General features: G+C 53.4%; 8 protein-coding genes across 8 annotated transcripts; 5 read left to right on the forward strand and 3 right to left on the reverse strand.

The window, feature by feature from the left end:
* Positions 1-46: 46 nt before the first annotated feature.
* Positions 47-381, forward strand: CLAFUR5_07478 (uncharacterized protein; the record flags this gene model as incomplete). The annotated part of the gene is made up of 2 exons (XM_047906626.1): positions 47-156; positions 210-381. The coding sequence occupies 2 exons, from the start codon at positions 47-49 to the stop codon at positions 379-381; spliced, it is 282 nt and encodes a 93-aa protein (XP_047763501.1).
* A 725-nt stretch (positions 382-1,106) lies between these two features.
* Positions 1,107-1,709, forward strand: CLAFUR5_07479 (uncharacterized protein; the record flags this gene model as incomplete). The annotated part of the gene is made up of 1 exon (XM_047906627.1): positions 1,107-1,709. The coding sequence occupies one exon, from the start codon at positions 1,107-1,109 to the stop codon at positions 1,707-1,709; it is 603 nt and encodes a 200-aa protein (XP_047763502.1).
* Positions 1,710-2,035: 326 nt separating this feature from the next.
* CLAFUR5_07480 (uncharacterized protein) lies at positions 2,036-3,748 on the reverse strand (the record flags this gene model as incomplete). Its single annotated transcript, XM_047906628.1, has 1 exon — positions 2,036-3,748. One exon carries the CDS (start codon positions 3,746-3,748, stop codon positions 2,036-2,038), a length of 1,713 nt encoding a protein of 570 aa, XP_047763290.1.
* Positions 3,749-4,806: 1,058 nt separating this feature from the next.
* On the forward strand, positions 4,807-6,111 carry CLAFUR5_07481 (uncharacterized protein; the record flags this gene model as incomplete). Its single annotated transcript, XM_047906629.1, has 1 exon — positions 4,807-6,111. One exon carries the CDS (start codon positions 4,807-4,809, stop codon positions 6,109-6,111), a length of 1,305 nt encoding a protein of 434 aa, XP_047763289.1.
* Positions 6,112-9,941: 3,830 nt separating this feature from the next.
* On the reverse strand, positions 9,942-10,870 carry CLAFUR5_07482 (Proteasome subunit alpha type-4; the record flags this gene model as incomplete). The annotated part of the gene is made up of 2 exons (XM_047906630.1): positions 9,942-10,323; positions 10,383-10,870. 2 exons carry the CDS (start codon positions 10,868-10,870, stop codon positions 9,942-9,944), a joined length of 870 nt encoding a protein of 289 aa, XP_047763288.1.
* A 354-nt stretch (positions 10,871-11,224) lies between these two features.
* Positions 11,225-12,787, forward strand: CLAFUR5_07483 (Signal recognition particle; the record flags this gene model as incomplete). Its single annotated transcript, XM_047906631.1, has 1 exon — positions 11,225-12,787. The coding sequence occupies one exon, from the start codon at positions 11,225-11,227 to the stop codon at positions 12,785-12,787; it is 1,563 nt and encodes a 520-aa protein (XP_047763287.1).
* A 1,424-nt stretch (positions 12,788-14,211) lies between these two features.
* Positions 14,212-17,268, reverse strand: CLAFUR5_07484 (Non-canonical non-ribosomal peptide synthetase FUB8; the record flags this gene model as incomplete). Its single annotated transcript, XM_047906632.1, has 1 exon — positions 14,212-17,268. The coding sequence occupies one exon, from the start codon at positions 17,266-17,268 to the stop codon at positions 14,212-14,214; it is 3,057 nt and encodes a 1,018-aa protein (XP_047763449.1).
* A 1,351-nt stretch (positions 17,269-18,619) lies between these two features.
* On the forward strand, positions 18,620-20,222 carry CLAFUR5_07485 (Low affinity ammonium transporter; the record flags this gene model as incomplete). The annotated part of the gene is made up of 2 exons (XM_047906633.1): positions 18,620-18,891; positions 18,950-20,222. 2 exons carry the CDS (start codon positions 18,620-18,622, stop codon positions 20,220-20,222), a joined length of 1,545 nt encoding a protein of 514 aa, XP_047763448.1.
* Between the last annotated feature and the right edge of the window lie 99 nt (positions 20,223-20,321).

The following is a 20,321-nucleotide window of genomic DNA, read 5'->3' on the forward strand; positions in this document are numbered from 1 at the left end:
CATTGCGCGCCGGATAACATCTCGCCGTACCACGAACTCTCTCACAATGTACCGAACACTCATCAGGATGGCGCCCAAGCCAAACGTCACCGGCTTCGACCCACAGAAGTTCGCAGCAGCGGCAGGACAACCGAAGAATGACCCATGGGCACGAGCGTAAGCATCATGAGCTACTGCAGATCGCATGGCGGTGTCTAACACATCTACAGTGAGGCATGGAGATATACTGGCCCTTTCACACGATGGAACCGCTTCAAGGGCTCTTTCCCGGGACTCGGCATTGCGACAGTGGCATTCGCCGGCTACCTTGTATACGAACAAGTCTTCCTTGGCGGCGATGTACACCACGCGACTTCAGTGGATGAAGTCAAGACGAGCTAGAGGGAAGGTGGTGGATATGTGTACAGATGCGGCATTGGCATGGCGTTCGAGGAGCATGGGAATGAGATTATACCAGTACAGGAAGATGAGCAGAGGATGAGGTGGGGAGGCTTCGTGCGAAGAGGAGGGTAGAGACCTCCACTGCTGCGAACTGCTAAAGAGCGTCCAACGATACTGCGGGTCACGAGAGGGCATGGGAAGAGCAGACAGATAAGGAAGGCACACCACACAAAGTCGGCTCTGATCATTGATTACATGTACTCACGATGCTCAAGCCTCGAACACGTCACAATGCAAGTGCAAGACCCGTCATACATTCAAGATCTAGCCGGACGGGTTGGGCCTCGCAGCCAGGCATTACGGGTATGAGCAACAAGTACCACTTGCATTTCATCGGTGCCCCTTGTGCCAGTCTCGCTTTCGAGTAGGGTCGCCTCCGCTGTTCATAGATCAAGCTTACCTGCGGCTTAGTGCGTGAAGAAAGTAGTGAGAGCGCGCCACGCGCTCACTGCCGCTCTGTTCACACCTCCCTAGCGCGCAAAGCGTGGGCCCCTCTTCTATTTCTACCTTGCCTGCACTTCTTCTCTTCCAGCTCACCTTCAGACAGTCGGAACCGCTTCCAAGCATCGCGCATTACGACACTCTTGCAATACGCGACTGCCAATCATCAACGCACCAAATCCATCTCCAGTCCAGCATCAGCCACTGTGCTACCCATCAGCAGAATGCCCTCACCAAATAACAACCCGGCTAACATCGCTAATACCAACATGAGCACCGACACGTTCAAGACCGACAAGGACTTTGCCGACATTGAGCTCGGTCCAAACCCCCTCATGGCCGACACCTACTACACCAACGGCCGCGCTGCTTGGGACACCGGCTTGCCCAGTCCTCCCGAGTACACCGGCCCAGGCATCATCCAACCACGCACCGCCACCAAAGGCAAACTCCGCACCCGCCTCGCCAACTACACCACCAAGGCAAAGCGACTCCTTCCTCTTCTCGCCTACATCACCTCCGCCGCCTTCGCCCTCCCCGGCCTCATCTTCCTCGGCCGCGACTTCCACAACAACGGCGTGTGCGGCAGCACCGACATGGAGCAGGTGCCACTTCCGCAATTCCATTGGATCGTGTACACCCTGTTGTGGATGGTTCTGATGATGGTGGAATGTATCAATCGTCTCTACACAAGCAAGAAGGGAGAGCACGTCAAGGAGGCGGTGAGGGTTATGATGGGACCGTTGTTTTTGGGGGTCTGTATTTTGGCGGCGGCGGCGATCGCTTGTGCTGCTAAGGGAAGGTGTGGTGAGGGAGAGCAGGCGTAGTTTGGGGTTCGAGTGAGACTTGGAAGGCGGTGCTGCTGACGAGATGGGTGGAAGCATGGGGACGACAGTAGGGATCGAGTGTGCGTGTGGAGTGCATGTGCATGTGCTTCGAGAGCGGTGATGAGGTCAGAAGCATTGAGAGAGATTTCTGCGTCTTGAAAGCAAGGCGCGAACTCGAGATACGGAAGCAAAAGTTGACACGAGATGTTGGATGCTGCTTGCCACCTCCAAGCCACTGAAAGGCCGCTCGGCGCCTGCAAAGTGTCACATAGTTTGGAGACACGGCAAACACAAATGACATGGCATACAAGATCCCATATCCACTTCTACTCCTCGTCCCCATGCTCTTCAACCCACCTCTCCATCCTCTCCACATCCTTCACCACCCTCTCCAGCGCCTTTTGATTCTTCTCAATCTCCTCTCGTACCGTCTCCTTCGCTCTCACGGCCCCTTCAGGCAACTGCTCCTCCCACTTCTCGACCTTTTCCACCTCCTTACCACTAAATTCAACCCAAAAAGTTTCCGTCTCAATCCTCTCCCTTATCCCCGGGCCACCTAGTCTCTTCCTCCCGGTCGCCTCTGCGAACGTCCTGCCCGGACAAAGGCGAGCGGCGTCTGCTTGCGCAGCCTCGAGGGCTTTGGCGTGGATTGTGGCCTTGTTCCTATCCAGACGTTGGCGGGCGAGGAATGCATCTTCGGACTCGCCTTGCCGGCGTTCGGGATCGATGCGAGGGCGCTGGACACGAAGCCATTCTCGTTCCCAGAGTGGTAAATCGCCTTCTTTCTGACATACCCCACCAGGACAGAGATGATCAGCCTTCTCCCGTCGTTCTTTCAAATCCTCAAGGTTGCGGAGCTTTCTCTGCTCGACGACCCAGAGATTAAAGCGGGCAAGCCATTCTTCATCAACATCCTTGGCATCAGCAAGTTCCTGCTGATGACGCTCGACATCTTGGGCACAGTATTTTGTCCAGCCTTCATAACATTCTACTTGTCGTAGTGGGTCCTCAGCGTCATACTTAGCGCGCTCGGCGGCGTAGGCACGGTGCTGGTCAATTTCGAAGGCTTCGCCGTTGAAAATAGTGGGCCAGCCGTGTTTGAGGTATAAAGATACGAGGACTTCCTTCGGCAGACGCCATTCTCCGCCGTTGTATTCGCCCTGCGCGGGCATGATCTTGAGCTCGCGGTAATAGCGATTGATGTCTCTGAGGACGTCTCCGGCGTGCCTGGAGTCAATGTGTTCGAAGCTGTTGGTGTTTTGGCTTACGTCTGCTTCCTTGGCTTCACGGCTTTCTTCGTCGTTGAGGATCTCGAAACCTTCGTCGAAGTCGACACCTTCGGTCTCTTCTTGACGTAGTTGTTCCAGCTCGTTGACACCTTCTTCATCCTCTTCCTCGTCATCGCTCCAGAACTCGCTGCTGCCATGGCTGCTACTGTCATCGTCATCAGAGCCCTCCTCGTCGTCCACATACCCACACTCGCTACTGTCATTGCCCCAGTCACTCTTCTCGCTCTCGTCCCCGATGTGTTTCCTGTACTCCGCTCTCAACCCTGGATCTGTAGTCCCCCATCCCTCCTGGTCCACAATCCAAATCCTGTGCAATCTCGCATCGTACACTATAACACTCTGATGATTCCCCATGTTACTCAACGGCGTGAACCAAGGCCTCATGTATGGTCCATTCTCTGCTTCATAGTCCTCGCCTTGGGGACTCGCGTAGAATGGATCACGACCTTGCTCAATATCTCCGGATTCAGTAGGGTTGAAGAAGGCTCCACCATGGAAGAAGTCGCGAGCTTCGGTTTGGGTGGGGTCGATGTAGGGAAGGAGGGTGTAGAGGTGACGGATAGATGGGTCGAGACCATGTCTATCGTAGGTCTCTTGCAGGTGGACAAGTTCGTGGGGACCCCGTACGATGCTCTCGGGGTCGACGTAGCGGAGCTCTGCCAATGTTTCGTAGATCTGGAGGAGTAAGTCGGCCACTTCTTGGAGTTGTGTTCGTTGTTGGGCGGAGAGGTCTGTTAAGATTGAGGACATGTTGTCATGTGCTGTTCTCAGTGCACTGTAAGGGTATCGCAGGACAGGTGCTGTGCTTGAAGAGAAGACGAGAGCTTGCGATCAAGAGATGCGGTTGCCGGTGTTTGTGGTATGTACAAATGTGGAACGCCCACGCGTCTTACCGTCTCAAGCGTGGGCAGACGTAGGCAGAAGTGCCAATGGGAGTGATAGCCGCTAGTCGAATGTTGCTTGCAGCCTTGCGTAGCGAGGTACTGTAAGTGTTCACAATGTTCTGCGTGTGATGCCAAGGATTGCGCGCATGTGAAAGATGTGGTGGTGGGTGTTGAGGTGCTCCATGTGTCTCGGCTGTCGCAGGCCCGCGCGATGTTCCAATTCAGGATAGTTCCGTCTCAGCCGATTTATCCCAATCCATCTTGCCGTTCACCTTCACTTCCATTTCTCCGTCACGTCTCGTCCGGATGCTAGCACCCCACCTGCCCACCACGTGCCCACCCACCTGCAGTGCACTGCATTGTAGCGGCACGCCTGACCTCGGCGCTTCGCCTCTCCTCGTATTCATGACTCTGTGGCGCGCTCAATACAACAACAGCCAATACTCGCCGTTGATGCCCTGGCGTCTTTGCGCGAACGCAAACTCCATACTGGACACCACGGAAGGCGGCGCCTCACAATGTTGGCCCTTCGAACGGAAGTCATGCAAGGCAATCTATTGTCCCCCAGCCACTGCGAGTCTGCGAGGCGTTCGCCCGGGCCGGCAGTCTTGCTTCGTGACTTAGGAGGTACAGTATCTCGGCAGCCAGCCACAACATCACCTGTCGGCTCGCCTCCTGCATGGCTACAAACTCTATGTCCGCGAACGTGATGACCTATTCCAGCTAGGGGCGCTGATCAGCGAGAGTCTGCACCAGATCTTCGTGTCCCTGCTCTGACCTAATAAGCAACCAAGAGAGCTGGGCTTTGTGCTTTCTCCGCATTGAGTACTTCTCCAACACGATGTCTTCGGCCTGAGGGCGGCAGCTTTCGAACACGTTCTCCTTCTTCTTTGTTTCTGACCTGCTTCGAGCTGTGCTTGAGGCATGAGGGTCTTCTGGTTGTGCATTCCAGCTGGCCTGTTGTGTCAGGGAAGACAGGTACTGCCGAGTCCGATCCAGAGGGCTTCTGTCCAACAAGTCACTTCGAATACCGCGCAAGGACTGGCTGCCTGCACCCAAACATGTCTGGAACAATACCCTGGCCCACTCGTCTGTACGCACAAAGCTCTGTTCGACTCCGACATCACCAAATGCGTGCAGACGACCTGCCCTCTTCTGACAGACCTGCTCACATGGGAGAACCGCTATGCTGAAGAGTGCGGACTGGAAGCTAGAGATGATGGCGCTAGAGAGCTTGTCATCGCATATGTCTTCTTTGGGATCTCGACTCTATCTGCAGCAGCTCGCCTGCTTTCGCGCTCTCGCTGGCTCGAGGGCCCTGGATTCTGGTGGGACGATTGGATCATGCTGGCCATGTGGTTCATTACCATCGAGATGGCAGTCTGTCCATTTTTCTCTCGCACATATTGGAGCGGACGGGATGTCATTGGCTTCGTCACTGTCCACGACATTGAGCGAGTACTTATGTGGACCTATGTCAGCGAGCCGTTCTATCTAATCGGCACATTCGGCACGAAGCTGGTGTGGGTGTTCCTGTACCTTCGGATGTGGGAGGCTAATACTATGTTTCGAAAGCTTTGCTGGGTTACCGTGGGCCTTTTGGCCGTAGTCATGGTAGGGTACCCCATCGGCGCAATCGTTACTCTCTGGCCGCATCGCTACTATATCGGCGAATCAGCCATCGTCCGACAGAACTTCTGGGGAATCGATCTCATCCCTGCGGTAATAGCGATCGGCGTACAGATTGTCCTTTTCGACTTCTGGACACTTTTACTTCCCATACCCAAGCTCATCAGACTGACTGGCGTTTCAAAGCAACGACGCACAGCAATCTGTGCAGTCATTCTGCTCGGCTTCGTGGTCACGGGTTGCAGTATCGTTCGCCTCACCGTCATCCTGCCTCTACAGGATTCACGAAACCCGAACTGGGACTTTGGGCACTTCGGCACCTGGAGCGAAATCGAGCTGCATCTGTCCATGATCAGCTGTAACCTTCCGGCGATAGCAGGTCTTGTGCATCGTATGATGTTACGACGCCGACGAATGACGAGTATTGGATTCGAAGACGAGCTCGAGGACTCCGATGGGCGGTCGAAGTCGAGAACACTCACTACTAAGACGGGCCAATCGATTGACATTGAAGAGGGAAGCACTTTCGAGGCCGAACTGGTGGAAGACGAGAGTGGCAAGATCGTGATGCGGAAGAAGAAGCGCGAACAACCGGGATGAAGCTACCCACGAACTTGGACAACCACCCATGCCACACAGGCTGACATGGATTCGAAGCGTTGAAGAATGCATCTCACGATTTTCCGCCATCGGAGATCATACAATCTTGCAATGTCCCATAACCGAGTGTCACTGTGCGCAGGACTAGCTCGATCGTCGTTTGGACACGAATACGTTCGAGGTTGCGCACCAATACAGTCACCAGGACGAGCTCCACCGCTGGTCACACTGTGTTGTAAATGCCTACTGCTTCAAGCAGTCGCCCGTGTCTCGGCCTTCCTCGACACTGGATTTACGGTCGGTACATGGAGCACACCACGGCGGCCCAAGCTATCAACACGTGTCCGAAGGATGCAGATCTGCGGGACATTGCTTCGGGGAAGGTGGCCAGGGCAGTAGACCAAGATGAAACTTTGGTGCTCAAGGCCGTCGAAAAGAGCATGCAAGGTTCCCCTTTTCCTGGGCTGAATCAAAGCTCATTGCTTGAAGGGCGCAAGATGCTCGACACGACGAAGGAGGATGCACAGTTCCAATGACAGATTCGCTTAGACAAGTCGCACTTCTCTACCAGAATCGACATTATTGTATGTAGATTGTTGTCAAGCATGTCAGTGCTGACATATCAGATGAACCAGTAACAGCTTAATATTAACTTGACCACGAATACATCTTTGCACTCAACAACAGGGCGCCATCATGACCCACGCCCTCTTTCTCTTCCCGTTCCCACACCTCATCGCAACTCAAACTCTCACAGCCCGATCCTACGGCATCAATAGCACGATATCCGTGAGGCTGGTTTCAATATCAGTCTGTTATCGCTGCCAGAATACGGCAGAAAAGCAGGCAGCATAGAGGGCAGACTAGTGCGATCGACATGATTTCACCAAACAATACTCAGTTACACATTGTTTCGCAATGTCTCTCTCCTCGACGACTCTTTGCCTCGAATGGTGCAGTCAATAAGGTCTCTGGCATGACTTTGAGACTGTAGCTGAGCTCGGACGTGGTCGGCAAAGGACCCAAGTTACCGCCCTTGGACATTCTCATCGGTCTTCGGTTGCACTTCCAGGCTGCTGGGAGATCATCTTTTCGCATTCGCTGCCGACTGATGTTTCGACTTTTGCCGTTTTCAACGTGTTGGAGATATGTGCCAAGTTTTCATGTGCCTGGGGATGGGAAAGTGGTCTCTACATCTTCTCGCAGACGCAAATTCCACCTAGATATGCACCCTATGACGGAGCAGTCTTGACCATCTTGCTGTCTTGAGTGGCGCAGTCGATGCTTAGAGCTGCTTGGCTGATGTACGGCCATGCTGAAGAACCTCTAGAAGTCAGGGCTTCCGAGAGGTCCATCGGGAGCTCCGTCGCTGTTCGAGTCAGGAGGACTGTGCTCTTTGCATCTTCTTCTCTTATCATATCGCAGATAGCCGGTCTGGAGATGCTCGAACAGTAAGAGATTCGAGTGAGAGCACTGATCCAACAGTCTTTGCCCTCTTTTCGTCCACCACAAGGCCATGCCATCACTGTGCTCCGGCGTATGTTACCGCTATACTTCCGTTGGATTCCTGGGCCCTCGAGGATCTTCTTGCCTCACGTAGCGCCATCAACATGATCACCATCATGGTCGAACGATACACGCGAAGATCAGCTATCTAATGAAAGGGTGGTAAGTCTTGAACTTGTGAGCAATCTCATCGCTGGTCGTTCGAGCCACGGGGATCGTCTTTTTGCTCGTCTTCATACATAGCAGTGGTTTCAGTAGTGTACTTAGCCTTTTGTCCAGATCCAGTGCAAGTCTAGCTTTCTACGCGTCTGTTCCGTCGAGGAATGGATATGAGCTTGCACGAGATGTCTGCCTTCGACGACTTCCACGGCTTGGATGGCGCAGTCAAAGCCAATCACTACGGCTTGACAGCGGCCTGTCACATGAGCGTTATGTACACGAGTTGCACTCTTCACCTTTCGCTCCTGGACTGGTATCCATCCGAGCCATGGCAATCGTTCTCTTTGCGTAGTGTCAGACACTGTTATTTCTTCGATCAGCTGCCAAGTATGTTGCTTACATCTACCTCCTGACGGTACCACTCCTTGACGAGATCCTTGTCCCGAATGGTGCAGTCGTGAAATTGTCCAAGATGACACTTCGACTGATGCTTCTCCGGGCAAGTCCGTCGGAGGCTTTTCTGGGTCTTATCGCGGGCTTTTTTGGTGAAGATGACCTTTCGAGGCAAGGGGGTCGTTTTTTCGCTTACGACTTTACTTTTGTGCTTCTGTTTTGCCTACGAGGGCATCCATCAGGGGCGTCGTAAGTAAACACTGTGCATCAGTCTCAAGCTGTATAGATACCCGACAAACACTAACCGTCGACGACTATCATGGCTTCAATAGCGCAATCGGAAGACTAACATCTGTCTCTCTGGGGCTAGGACATGACACTAACGCGCAGAGCGCTCTAGCGCTTGCTCTCACGCTTGGTGAGCTCCTCTTAGAGCTGTTCGAGCCATGGTGGTCGTCCTTTTTGCATCTTGCTTTTTGCATCTTGAGCCATAGTGGTCGTCCTTTTTGCGTCTTGCTTTTTGCATCTTGCTTTTTGTATCTTGCTTTTTGCCCCGTATTAGGACTTCTCTTTTAACTAGTCTCGGCATCTTGCCTAGATCTACACCCCAAATTCACTGCATCTTGCTTTTTGCATCTTGCTTTTTGCCCCGTGTTAGGACTCCTCCTTTAACCAGACTCGGCATCTTATCTAAACATACATGTACGTCCGAAATTCATACTCCTCGACAACAAGCTTGTCCTGAATGGCGCAATCGGTGCGCAGCATTCTTCGCTGGCTGTATTCGAGTGCATCAACCTGAGCTCGCGAGACCTTCGTAGCTCTCCCCATGAGAGCTCCGGGATTCTTGATGGTGGTCAATGCCATTCGGGACAAGGTGGTTGTTCATTTTGCTTTGTTTTGCCGCTTCTGCAGATAACAAGTTCTCGTTAAACACAGAATGGATCGGTGTTGTGGTGTACATGAGCCGGCGCATTCATCCTCTTATTGTACCGTCTCTGTAAGTCACTTTTACAACAGAAGCCCCCATCTTACCTGTATAACCAATTTCATATTCTTGTACCGTGTCAATCATTCCGGGTCGAATGGCTCACTCGTCAGCGCGCACACCGGTGCTGGACGGCAAGATGATGGTGCCGGGATGGGCAACACGCAAATTCTTACTTTGTTTTCCCCATTCCAGGCGTCGTCAGGCTATTCGAAGCAGGGTGTGTGATCTTTTTGCAACATGTCATGCGCTATAACCTCATACTTGCAGATTATCTCCTTCTCCCTGCGTATACGCAGCTGAAGACACATAAGGCCTCTGCAAATGGTATCCGTCGACAATAGCTCTGGTCCAAGTGGGTTAGTCAGTAGAGCGTCGGCTCGACCCATGTCTGCAGCAGAGGTTGCGTGCGCTGTGGTTTGGACTGTCCCAAATCCGGCTCTCGCGCTTTGGGGTTCATCAAACAGGAACAGGCACTTGGGCCATTGCAGTTGTCCTTTTTGCTTCGAAATGCGACTTGTTCTACGAGATGAGATCTATTGTCAATCCATAGTCTGACGTCTAGGATTTGGTCAGCAGAATGTGTGCATTGGTCTTTGGGAGCTCGTGTTCTTGATCATCAACCATGCGCTGTGCATCTATGCATATATCGTAGCAGAGCCAGCGCGGCTCCAGCGATCTTCGCCCGAAGTAGTGGTATAGTACATGCTCATTCTTGCACCGCCTGAAGCGCCCTGTGGCGTGCTCTTCGTGTTATGCTCATCTTTCCCACTTTCCCAGCATCTTACTCCCGTGGACCACTTCCCTCACCGGCTGGGCGACTAGCCAAAACCTGCTCGGGCCCCTGTGCACTCGCTGCCGCATCACCAGCTGCGGCTCCACCTGCTCTCGCACCTCCTCTCCTGTTGGCATTTGCCTCTGCTGCTGCGTCCTTCTCTGTGTTGATCTTCTCCACGATCTTCTCGATGTCGTCTGATGGCAGCATCTCCACGTTCTTGCCGGGTGCCATGATGGCGATCTCGATGTTCTTTGCGCCAGTCTGCACAACCTCGAGGAGGGACTTGATGGTGAGCTCAATCGTTTCGGCGCGGGTCATGCTGTCTTTATGGTTGCGTTCGAGGAACTCGCGGACTGTCTTGGACGAGCGACCGATGGCGTTTGCTTTCCTGTGAACATGAATTGTGAGTGGTGGACTGTAGTGCCTGTCTGATGGATGATAACATACCAGGCTGTGTAGATACCGGATGGCTCTGTCTGGTATAGTCGCGGTTCCTTGCTGCCTGGGTCATATCCGACAATGAGTGTCGAGATACCAAACGGTCTCACACCTCCGGACTGTGTGTATCGCTGCTGCACACCAGCCACGTACTTGGTGATGTACTCGATGCTGACTGGGTCCTCGACAGTCAAACGATGTGATTGCGCTTCCAGTCGTGCCTTGTCCACCAGGATTCGTGCATCTGCGTTGAGACCGGCGAATGCGAGGCAGACGTGGTTGTCGACCATGGAGATCTTGGAAGGAGTGATGCGTGTATCTTGGAGCTTGAGGGCCGATCGCTTCTCACAGCCAAGCACCACCACTGACTCTTCTGGATGGCTGCCCTTCACTGCGACTGCACATGTTCCGCGCTTGACGGCTTCGAGAGCGTATTCCACCTGGAAGACGTGGCCATCGGGTGAGAAGACGGAGAGTGCTCGGTCGTAGCCCGACATTGTCGTGGAGTGTGTGAAGTTCTGGTGAGCTGTCTATATCAAGTTGGTATTGAGTGAGGTTGAGGAGGTGGCTGGACCGTGGTGGTGATGGTCAGGTTGTTGTTTGAGTGTTTCGATGGTTGATGTTCGTTCATGTGAAGCTACCGGTCGAGCTCCAGCATCTCAGGCGACAGTTGACGCGACGAACATTACCTAAGCAATAACCATCAAATATTGATGCTCACCATCAACCACCACCCCACCTGTCCTCTACATTTACTCCACCACCACTTCCTCCTACACATCACACCCTCCTACAAAACACCAGGCGAACCATAGCAGCGGATCCTCACTACACGAGGATACACCGTCAGGATGGTTCTCGCAGACCTGGGCAAGCGCATCAACAGCGCCGTCAATGACCTCACCCGCGGCCAGACCATCGACGAGAAGGCTTTCGATGGCATGGTCAAAGAGGTCTGCAATGCCTTGATGGAAGCCGATGTCAACATCAAACTCGTCGCCGTCCTACGAAAGACCATTAAGAACGCCGTCAAGTTTAATGAGCTCCCGCCACATGCCAACAAGAAGCGCATCATCCAGAAGGCCGTCTTCGATGCCCTCGTCGATATCGTCAACCCACACCAGACGCCATACAACCCGAAGAAGGGGAAGAGCAACGTCATCATGTTCGTTGGTCTGCAGGGTGCGGGTAAGACGACGACATGTACAAAGTTGGCCAGATGGTATCAGGCGAGAGGCTTCAAGACATGCTTGGTCTGCGCCGACACTTTCCGTGCTGGTGCTTTCGATCAGTTGAAGCAGAACGCGACCAAGGCCAAGATCCCATACTACGGCTCCCTCACACAGACTGATCCTGTCGTGGTCGCAAGAGACGGTGTGGCACAGTTCAAGAAGGAGCGCTTCGAGATCATCATCGTCGATACTTCTGGTCGTCACCACCAGGAAGATGCCCTCTTCGCGGAAATGGTCGAGATTCAGGGCGCCGTGCAGCCACATCAGACAATCATGGTTCTCGACGCCTCCATCGGTCAGGCAGCAGAAGCGCAGTCCCGCGCCTTCAAGGAGACCGCAGACTTCGGAGCCATCATCATCACCAAAACCGACGGTGCAGCAGCGGGAGGTGGTGCCATCTCCGCAGTCGCAGCAACTCACACTCCCATCGTCTTCATCGGTACCGGCGAGCACCTCCTCGACCTCGAGAAGTTCAACCCAGAGTCCTTCGTCTCTAAGCTTCTTGGTATGGGTGACATGCAAGGCCTCGTCGAACACGTCCAAAGCCTGAAACTTGACCAAAAGGAAACCATGAAGAACATCACCGAAGGCAAATTCTCCGTCCGCGACATGCGCGACCAACTTCAGAACATGATGAAAATGGGTCCCCTCTCCAAAATGGCCGGCATGATCCCCGGCCTCTCTAACATGATGGGTGGCGTCGACGATGAAGAAGGCGGCATGAAACTCAAGCGTATGATCTACATCTGCGACTCCATGACACAAAAGGAACTCGACAGCGACGGCAAAATGTTCAAAGACCAGCCCACCCGCATCACGCGTGTTGCCCGCGGTAGCGGTACCTCTGTACGTGAAGTCGAGGAATTGTTATCGCAGCAGCAGATGATGGCGGGCATGGCGAAGAAGATGAAGGGCGGGATGGCCAATATGCAGAAGGCGCAGGGTGCTATGGGTGGTGCGAACCGCCAGCAGCAGATGGCGGCTATGCAGAAGAGGTTGGCGAGTATGGGTGGAGGTACGGGCGGGGCAGGTGGTATGCCGGATATCAATGCGATGATGAAGATGATGGGTGGAGGTGGTGGTGGGATGCCGAATTTGGGAGGCATGGATATGAGTAAGATGATGTCTATGCTGGGCGGTATGGGTGGTGGTGCTGGTGGTGCGGGTGGTGGGAGGAGGTGAGGGTAGGGCGTAAAGTCTTGCTTGTACTGAACTCTCGACGATGGCCCTGCTAGGACCAGACACATGCTATGCCACGGAGAGCACGCATTCTCCGAGGACTTCACGACTGGTCATATCTCTACGTCGCTCCCACTCGTGCTGTGTGCATACGTTGTGTATCGCTCTCCTGCGGGACGTTCAGTCGTCACTGTCAATCGCCACCACGTATCACGGTTAGTCATCTAGTGTTGAGGTAGTGTGCCAGCTAAAGTCACGGGACGACAGCAACGGCATCATGGCAGAGTCCTGGCATCTGAGAACTCAAGACCGAGCCTTTCGCTACTACCCGAATTACTGTTGTTGTCTCCATGGTTCTAGTGGTCGAGGGTGCCCTTTATCGCCGATGCATGAGTTCGAAGGCTCCATGTTGGCGACGGGGGAAAAGGAAAGGGGACACATGTACCGACTGCGCCCGAGCCTGAAGAGACTCATGAAGTCAGTGAAAGAGGTCCCATTGCGATATCTATCGACACTTCCCAATCGATGCTACACTAGTTCGAAAGCTACCCACATCGCAATGGTCTCTGCACGGCGACAATGCCAAGACGTGCACATGTCGAATGCAGGCGATGGTGTTTGTGGCAGAAGCGACGACAAAGCCGTTGACGGACACCTCAATACTTCTCCTAAGGACGGATGAGTGATCCGTGATGAACGGACATACCGGGCGCAGCTGGGATGTAGGCGATATATCAACTACGTAGGCTAATATGTATTCGAGTCTATACATTGCTATACAGCGTCATCTCGCCACCGCCACAGCAGCAGGCGACACCGTACTCTGCTTCAGTATCCCCAAAGCCTCCTCAACACCTCTCGAAGTTGTCTCCTCTTCCTCTAGACAACCTCCGGTTTCTATTACGATGCACTGGCTGTGCCGTGGTGCTGCGGACCTTGTGTTTCGGGTGCTGATAGCAATATGCCAGTGACCAGAATTTCTGACCCGTGACAGAGTGACCGATCTACTCTGCTCTTTCACAGCGTCTTGACCATGACTTGTTGTTGTTGTTGTTGTTGTTGTTGTTGTTGTTGTTGTTGTTGTTGTTGTTGTTGCTGTGGACGATATCGAGTGTTGACAGCAGGCAAGGCGGATTTTACGTCGGCCGATAGTCGGCGTTTGGTCGGACCTATACTTCAGGATCCATGTTCCTGCTTACTTCCTTCGTCTGACAACATCTATCGTTCATCTCATCAATGTTCGCGGTGCTTATCGCTTGCTGCCGAAGCATTTGAACATACTCCATTAACAGAATGGCGGCGACCTGCCTTGCTTTCCGAGCGCGTGGGGCCGCGGGTCTAATGTCAATCTTCCGCTGGGAGCATTCCCATTCTTTCGGCCTAATGTCAACCTTTTCCTGGGAACGTTCTCTCGGTATGGAGGCGCTTCATCCTTGAGCCTGGCGCCATTGCTGTCGCCAATGCCTCAACCACTGGATGGAGACAGACTTGAGCTCTCTCAACGATGCACTCGTACCTTGGGCGATTGATGTGGAGAACTCGGGCCTTTTGGCATCAGGTCGCCCGATGTCGTCAAAGAAGCCGACCAGTTTGACAGCGGGAATGTCGTCGCTGACATCCTCTCGTTCAGCCACCTCTTTTAGGCTACTTAGCCACTCACAGAAGGGTACGATCTGGACGTCGCTGCTTTCGTTTTCAAAGAGGTCGTGTACAACATCCTTCCAATACGCTTTCCGAGGGTTGACGAAGTGCAGAAACTTGGCTCCTGGTTTAGACGTTTCCAAGCCTTCATCCGATGAGACAGAAGTCCTGGAGCTCAACCCTTCCGGACTTGCTGATGTACTTGGCAGCGGAGTTCCAGGTTGACTAGACGCAGCAGAAGTGGCCGCTGATGCTGCGATACATGCCTCTGGTAGAGCAAGTAGCTGTCTCACGACCTCATGCCCGATGTCTGATGGTACTGGGCATTTAGGCAGAATTGTTTCCACTAGCATGTCACCAAGCAGGTCCACGGGGATCCAATCCATTCGGTCCATGGCGCCCAGGCTTTCCGGTACTTTGCCAAGAGTACTGGAGCTTAGCAGTACGCTTGGGAACCACTCTTGTGGGCTCCACATACCCTTTTCCGACTTCACTGGCCCAGCGATCTGGCCTAGACGGCACACAGTCACTGGCAGGTTGTTTGCCTTACTGGCATGCGCAAACAAAAGCTCAGCGAGCTGCTTCGACTGTGCATAGCCCATACCCTCGGACACTCGGAAGTCATCCAGTAGCGTCTCCGGCACAGAGCCATCGTTGACGTACGCCCAGTTGTTTGCTGCACCTACGCTCGACATGAACATCGTTTCAACAATGTTGCTGGATGAGTTTGCCAGCTCCAACAAATTGCAGCATGATTCTAGCTGCGGATCAAATGACGACAGTGGCAAGTTGAAGTTTACTGGCCATGCATTGTGGATGATATGACTGGTTGTCTGTGCAAGATCGTCGTATTTGCTGGCTTCGAGGCCCAGGCATGGTCTCGTCAAATCTGCCTGCAGAAATTCGACTTTGGAGAAGTCCTCGCACAAACCGCGCGTGGACGTCGCTTCGAGCTGCTTGCCACGGCAGCTGCCCAATCGATTCACGCAGATAATTCTTTCGACTGAAGGGTTTCTGACGAGGCTGTCCAGCAGAATGTAGGATCCAAGTGATCCCGTCGAGCCAGTCAAAAGGACCACGTTTCCAGAAGGAATGCGTTTGGCATCGGGACGCTTCTCCAGGCCGTCCAGACGAGCCGTGAAAGAGTCGAGCCTCGACTGCATCTCCAACATCGGGTCTGCCTCCTCACACTCATCCGCCGCAGCACCCGTCGACATTTCGATGAGCATACTGGCGAGTGATCGAGCAGACGGACTCTGGTAGATCGCCTTCGTCGTCAGGCTGCATACTTTTTCAACACCCTGTTGCCGTAAACTGGCTTTGAAGTAACGCAGCAACTTGACAACGCGCAGGGAGTCCAGTCCACATTGGAAGATGTTGTCATTTTCCGAGATCTGCGCACCTTGCAGGTAGTCTGTCGATAAGATCCGAGTCAAAGCGATGCTCAGGCTTTGCTCATCCTGGAAGTCTAATGTCGAGGCGCAGACACTGCTCTGATCTGCCGAGTCATAAACTTCAGCGATTATCGCACTGAGAGCATCGTTCGTGGGCGCTCTTCGAACCTCGCCTTTCGCCGAACGTAGAAATGTGTCAGATGGATCGAGTACTCGAATATGCGAAGGATGAATCTGTGCGTGGGCTGGCAGGATCTCGTTGGCATGCGCGACTGCATCTACGATCGACGATCGTCTTCGCTCGAGGTCGTAACCTGGGACCTCAAGTGGCTCGATCAACAACATTGGCTGCTCTCTAGCAGACCCGACTATTAATGCGGACTTCACGGTCGGGTCCCTGGTGATGATACGCTCTGCCCCGGTGGGGTTGAACTTCTCGCCATTCGAAAGCACAATGATGTCGTCTACTCGACCTCGATACTTCCAACAGCCGGGTTTCGAGGGGTGTTGCTCGTATAAGTCCTTCATCGAGTACTCGTCCTGGTCGGGGAACGTCCAGAATGCGCCTTGATGCCGAGCCACCCTATCGCCGCGCTGAAAGACAAGCTCGTACAGTTCCTCCGAGTGCGATCTGAAGTCGAGACCCAGAGAAGGATGATACCGATGATACTCCCACTCGTCGATCGATTTTGGCTCGAGCTCAGGGATATTGAAAGTCTCGGTCGATCCCAGAATCTTCAATACACTTGTATGCTGCCACAAAGCGTCGCCTGCCTCCTTTGGCAATGGTCCTCCTCCAAACGCGACACTGGACCATTGTGAGACCTCGCTCAGCAGACCCTCGTCCATAGCAACTTCGGCGAGGAGTGAAGGAGGCAGTACCGCAGCATTCACGGCATGCAAGTTCAGAATTCGCTCGACGGTGTTCAGTGAAGACGGCTGATCACAAGGTCCCAGGATCAGCTGCGTTGACTGGAACACCGAGAAGCTGAAAAAGTTGATGCCTGCTGAGCGGAATGGAGGCAATGCAGTATGCACGGATGTGTTTGCCCATCTTCGCGCAGTGACACTGCAGCCTTCTACATCAGGTAGGTCCTGTTGTGCATCGATGGTAGCGATTAGGCCATGTGCGATACTGACAGGCTTGGGAAGCCCAGTGGACCCACTCGTGTGCAGCATCAGAAAAGTCTCAGTAGCAACGTCGTCTAATGTCTTGGTCCACGGGAAATGTTCGACGATTCGCGGGTCTAGCAACTCCTCCAAGGGTGGTATCACATCGTACATCAGATCTCGTGCGGCAACAAGAGATTCGGCAGTGCTGTCCTTCGATCGTTCTTGCGGTCCTAGCAGGGTCCTACAATCGGTTTTCTCCAGCAATGAAACATGAGCATCGACGTTGTTCTTGGCGACGAAAACAGTGCCTTCAGCCGGCACTTGCATGCAGCGCATGCGAGAATTAAGTACCGGACGTCGGAAGGCCCAATATAACAGATCGTTTCAAGGTCATCATGACCCACCAGTATTCGTTCAAGGTGCCATGCGAGTCGATTGATAGCATTTGCGAGGTCTGCAAAGGTCACCTCACGCAGCTCGCCCCGCGCAAATGCTTCGGGCGATACTGGATATCGTGCCCATACTCGGCCTCCAGATGTCTTTGCAAGGTCGTCGATCGTACCTGGGAGTGTCCGCTCGCCGTGCGACATGACAGCAAGTGACGATCTCTTCAGGTCATGGGGAAATGTTTGACACCGTTGGAAGATACAAGGAGGTGTTGCTGCAGGACTGACAATACTGCGCTGCAGGTCTAGAAGGACTCTGGAGAAGAAACGCAAACTGTACGACCCGCCCTAACAATTTTTGGGCATGGCTCGAGTGTCATCATACTAGCTCTCGCGTGATATCACCCAGCAAAGCCTAAGTGATCTGTCTAAAGAGGCCACGATACGACGCTGCTTCGGCAGATCTGCGATGACATGAGCACCTGTCGAGCTCGCCATGTTGACGCAGCGTGCACGATTTCCATGGGCTACGATTAGCCACGACATCACGATATCGCCTCATCATGACAAGGGCTCCTAGCTCTCAAGCGCATCATTTCTGCGCAAGATACGATGCTGACTACGTACTGCGCTGGCCGTTTGCGTGTAAGCGGCGATGAAATTACCTTTCTTGGTAAGTACAGATTGGGTTCGATCCGAGTCCGCTTTTCTGTACCACCAGACGATGGCAGTCCAATCGATGTGACTTGGGTGGCATGCTCATTATCTCAACGTCGGTGGTATGCCCGACACCATCTCAGCACTCTGCGAGCGAAGCAGAATCGTCAGGTATGTTCTTTTGGAAACTGTGTGGTGCTTCGATACGAAGCTGAAAATGGCCATTGCGATCGTCGCCAAGAGTGATGACCACCGCCTTGGTGTTGGTGCTAGACAAACTCTTGTGTGTCGAAGGCTTTATTGGCTAATCCTTTGCTATCGCCGCCGAGGCAGAAGCGAGCAAAGTTTAAGTCTGCGCTGATCTTGTTACTAACTACATGCAAGGCAGCCGTGCATCGAGCCAGCGATCTCTGCTCCAGTGCTCCGCGAAGATTTCGTATCGCTGAGGTCGTGTCCCGGAAGCATATTGGTAAAGTTCACTGGGGAGCCGAGAAGTTCGTGGCTGCATTCGTTTTGGTTACCATTCCTCCAGTTCCTGGGGCGTATTCTTGTTCTGGTTGTTGTTGAAGGAACAGTACCTACAGGACTTCAACGCTGACCTGATCCGAGTCCCCTGCCACAGGCCTGGCTGCGTTTGGTACACGATGGCGCCAGGATCAGATGCTGGGTATTTATCTGACCCCGAGAAAACAACAACCAGCCAGGACAAACCGCGAGGCGACAGCGTCAATCATGATGATTCAACCGTGTCTCGCAAGGATGGAGAAGAGAAGGCAGATCATACAGAGGAGGAAGCTCCAAGTGCTCCGTTGTCACCAATGCACGAGATCGCTTTCATCTCCGTGATATGCATGGCTCAATTCCTGGCTCTGGCAGGACTGGCACAAACCATTGCGCCTTTGAATATTATTGGAAGGTGAGCATACATACGTCAAGCCAAGTTCGCGCCGGTGATGCTGACACCAGGCCGATAGGAGCTTCAATATCACCGACGAAGCAACCCTCAGTTGGTATCCAGCGGCCTTCAGTCTCACAGTCGGAACGTTCATCCTGCCCGCTGGACGTCTCGGAGACATGTACGGGCACAAAAGACTCTACATGATCGGCTTTGGCTGGTATGCTATCTGGTCTATTGTAGCTGGAGTGGCAGTCTACAGTGGAGACATCCTGTTCAGCACGGCCAGAGCATTCCAAGGGATCGGATGCGCTTTGCTTGTACCCAATGCATTGGCTCTCGTAGGACGAACATATGGTGCCAGCCCGAAGAAGAACATGATCTTTGCGCTCTTTGGTGCTGCTGCGCCGACTGGCTGGGTTGTTGGAGCAGTCTTCTCGTCGATCTTGGCACAACTTGCTTGGTGGCCTTGGGCATTCTTCGCCTTGGCCATTACGTGTGTAGTCATGATCTTCGTAGCAACTGCCATTCTTCCCGAGGACGAACTGCAGTCAACGAACATCATGGACTTCGATTTCCTTGGCTGTGGTACTGGAGTTGGCGGACTGGTCCTGTTCAACTTTGCTTGGAATCAGGCAGCTGTCGTCGGCTGGCAGACGGTGTACACATATGTGCTCCTGATTGTGGGAATACTGCTGCTGGTTGCCTTCGCCGTGGTGGAAATTAAGTATGCCAAGTTCCCGCTCATCCCGCTCAAAGGATTCAAGGGAGAGGCTGCTCTGGCGTTGGGAGTCATCGCAGCAGGATGGGGCAGTTTCGGTATCTGGGTGTTCTATTTGTGGCGCCTGATCGAGAACCTGCGAGGCTATCCGGCTCTGGCGGCATGTGCCCAGAACTCTCCTGTGGCCATCTCTGGTCTTACCGCTGCCGTGGCTACTGGATTTTTGCTGTCGCACATCAAGGTCTCATACGTCCTGCTGATGGCGACGTTGTTCTTTTTGACGGGTCAAATTCTCATCGCTACGGCGCCGGTTGAGCAGACATACTGGGCACAGACATTCGTTTCTATCATCATTATGCCTTGGGGCATGGACTTGAGCTTTCCAAGTGGGACCATCATCTTGAGCAACAGCACGCCGAAGCAGGACCAAGGTATCGCATCTTCACTGGTCAATACCGTGGTCAACTACTCCATCTCGCTCGGCCTGGGCATCGCTGGTACGGTAGTCAGCAACGTCAATGCCAATGGCGGAAGTGTCATAGAGGGCTACAGAGGTGCCTGGTATCTTGGCATAGGACTGGATGGCATTGCGGTCGCAATTGCGTTGTACTTCGTGTTTAGGTACAGATGATTGGACATGACGAATCGTCTTGATTGGCAAAAGTTGGTCCAAGACGCCGTATCCGCTTTCAATCTACCACCACAGATCCGCCATGCTATGCGGAATGAC

This window comes from Fulvia fulva, chromosome 6 (genome assembly GCF_020509005.1).
Source record: "Fulvia fulva chromosome 6, complete sequence".
NCBI classification, from domain to species: Eukaryota; Fungi; Ascomycota; class Dothideomycetes; order Mycosphaerellales; family Mycosphaerellaceae; genus Fulvia; species Fulvia fulva.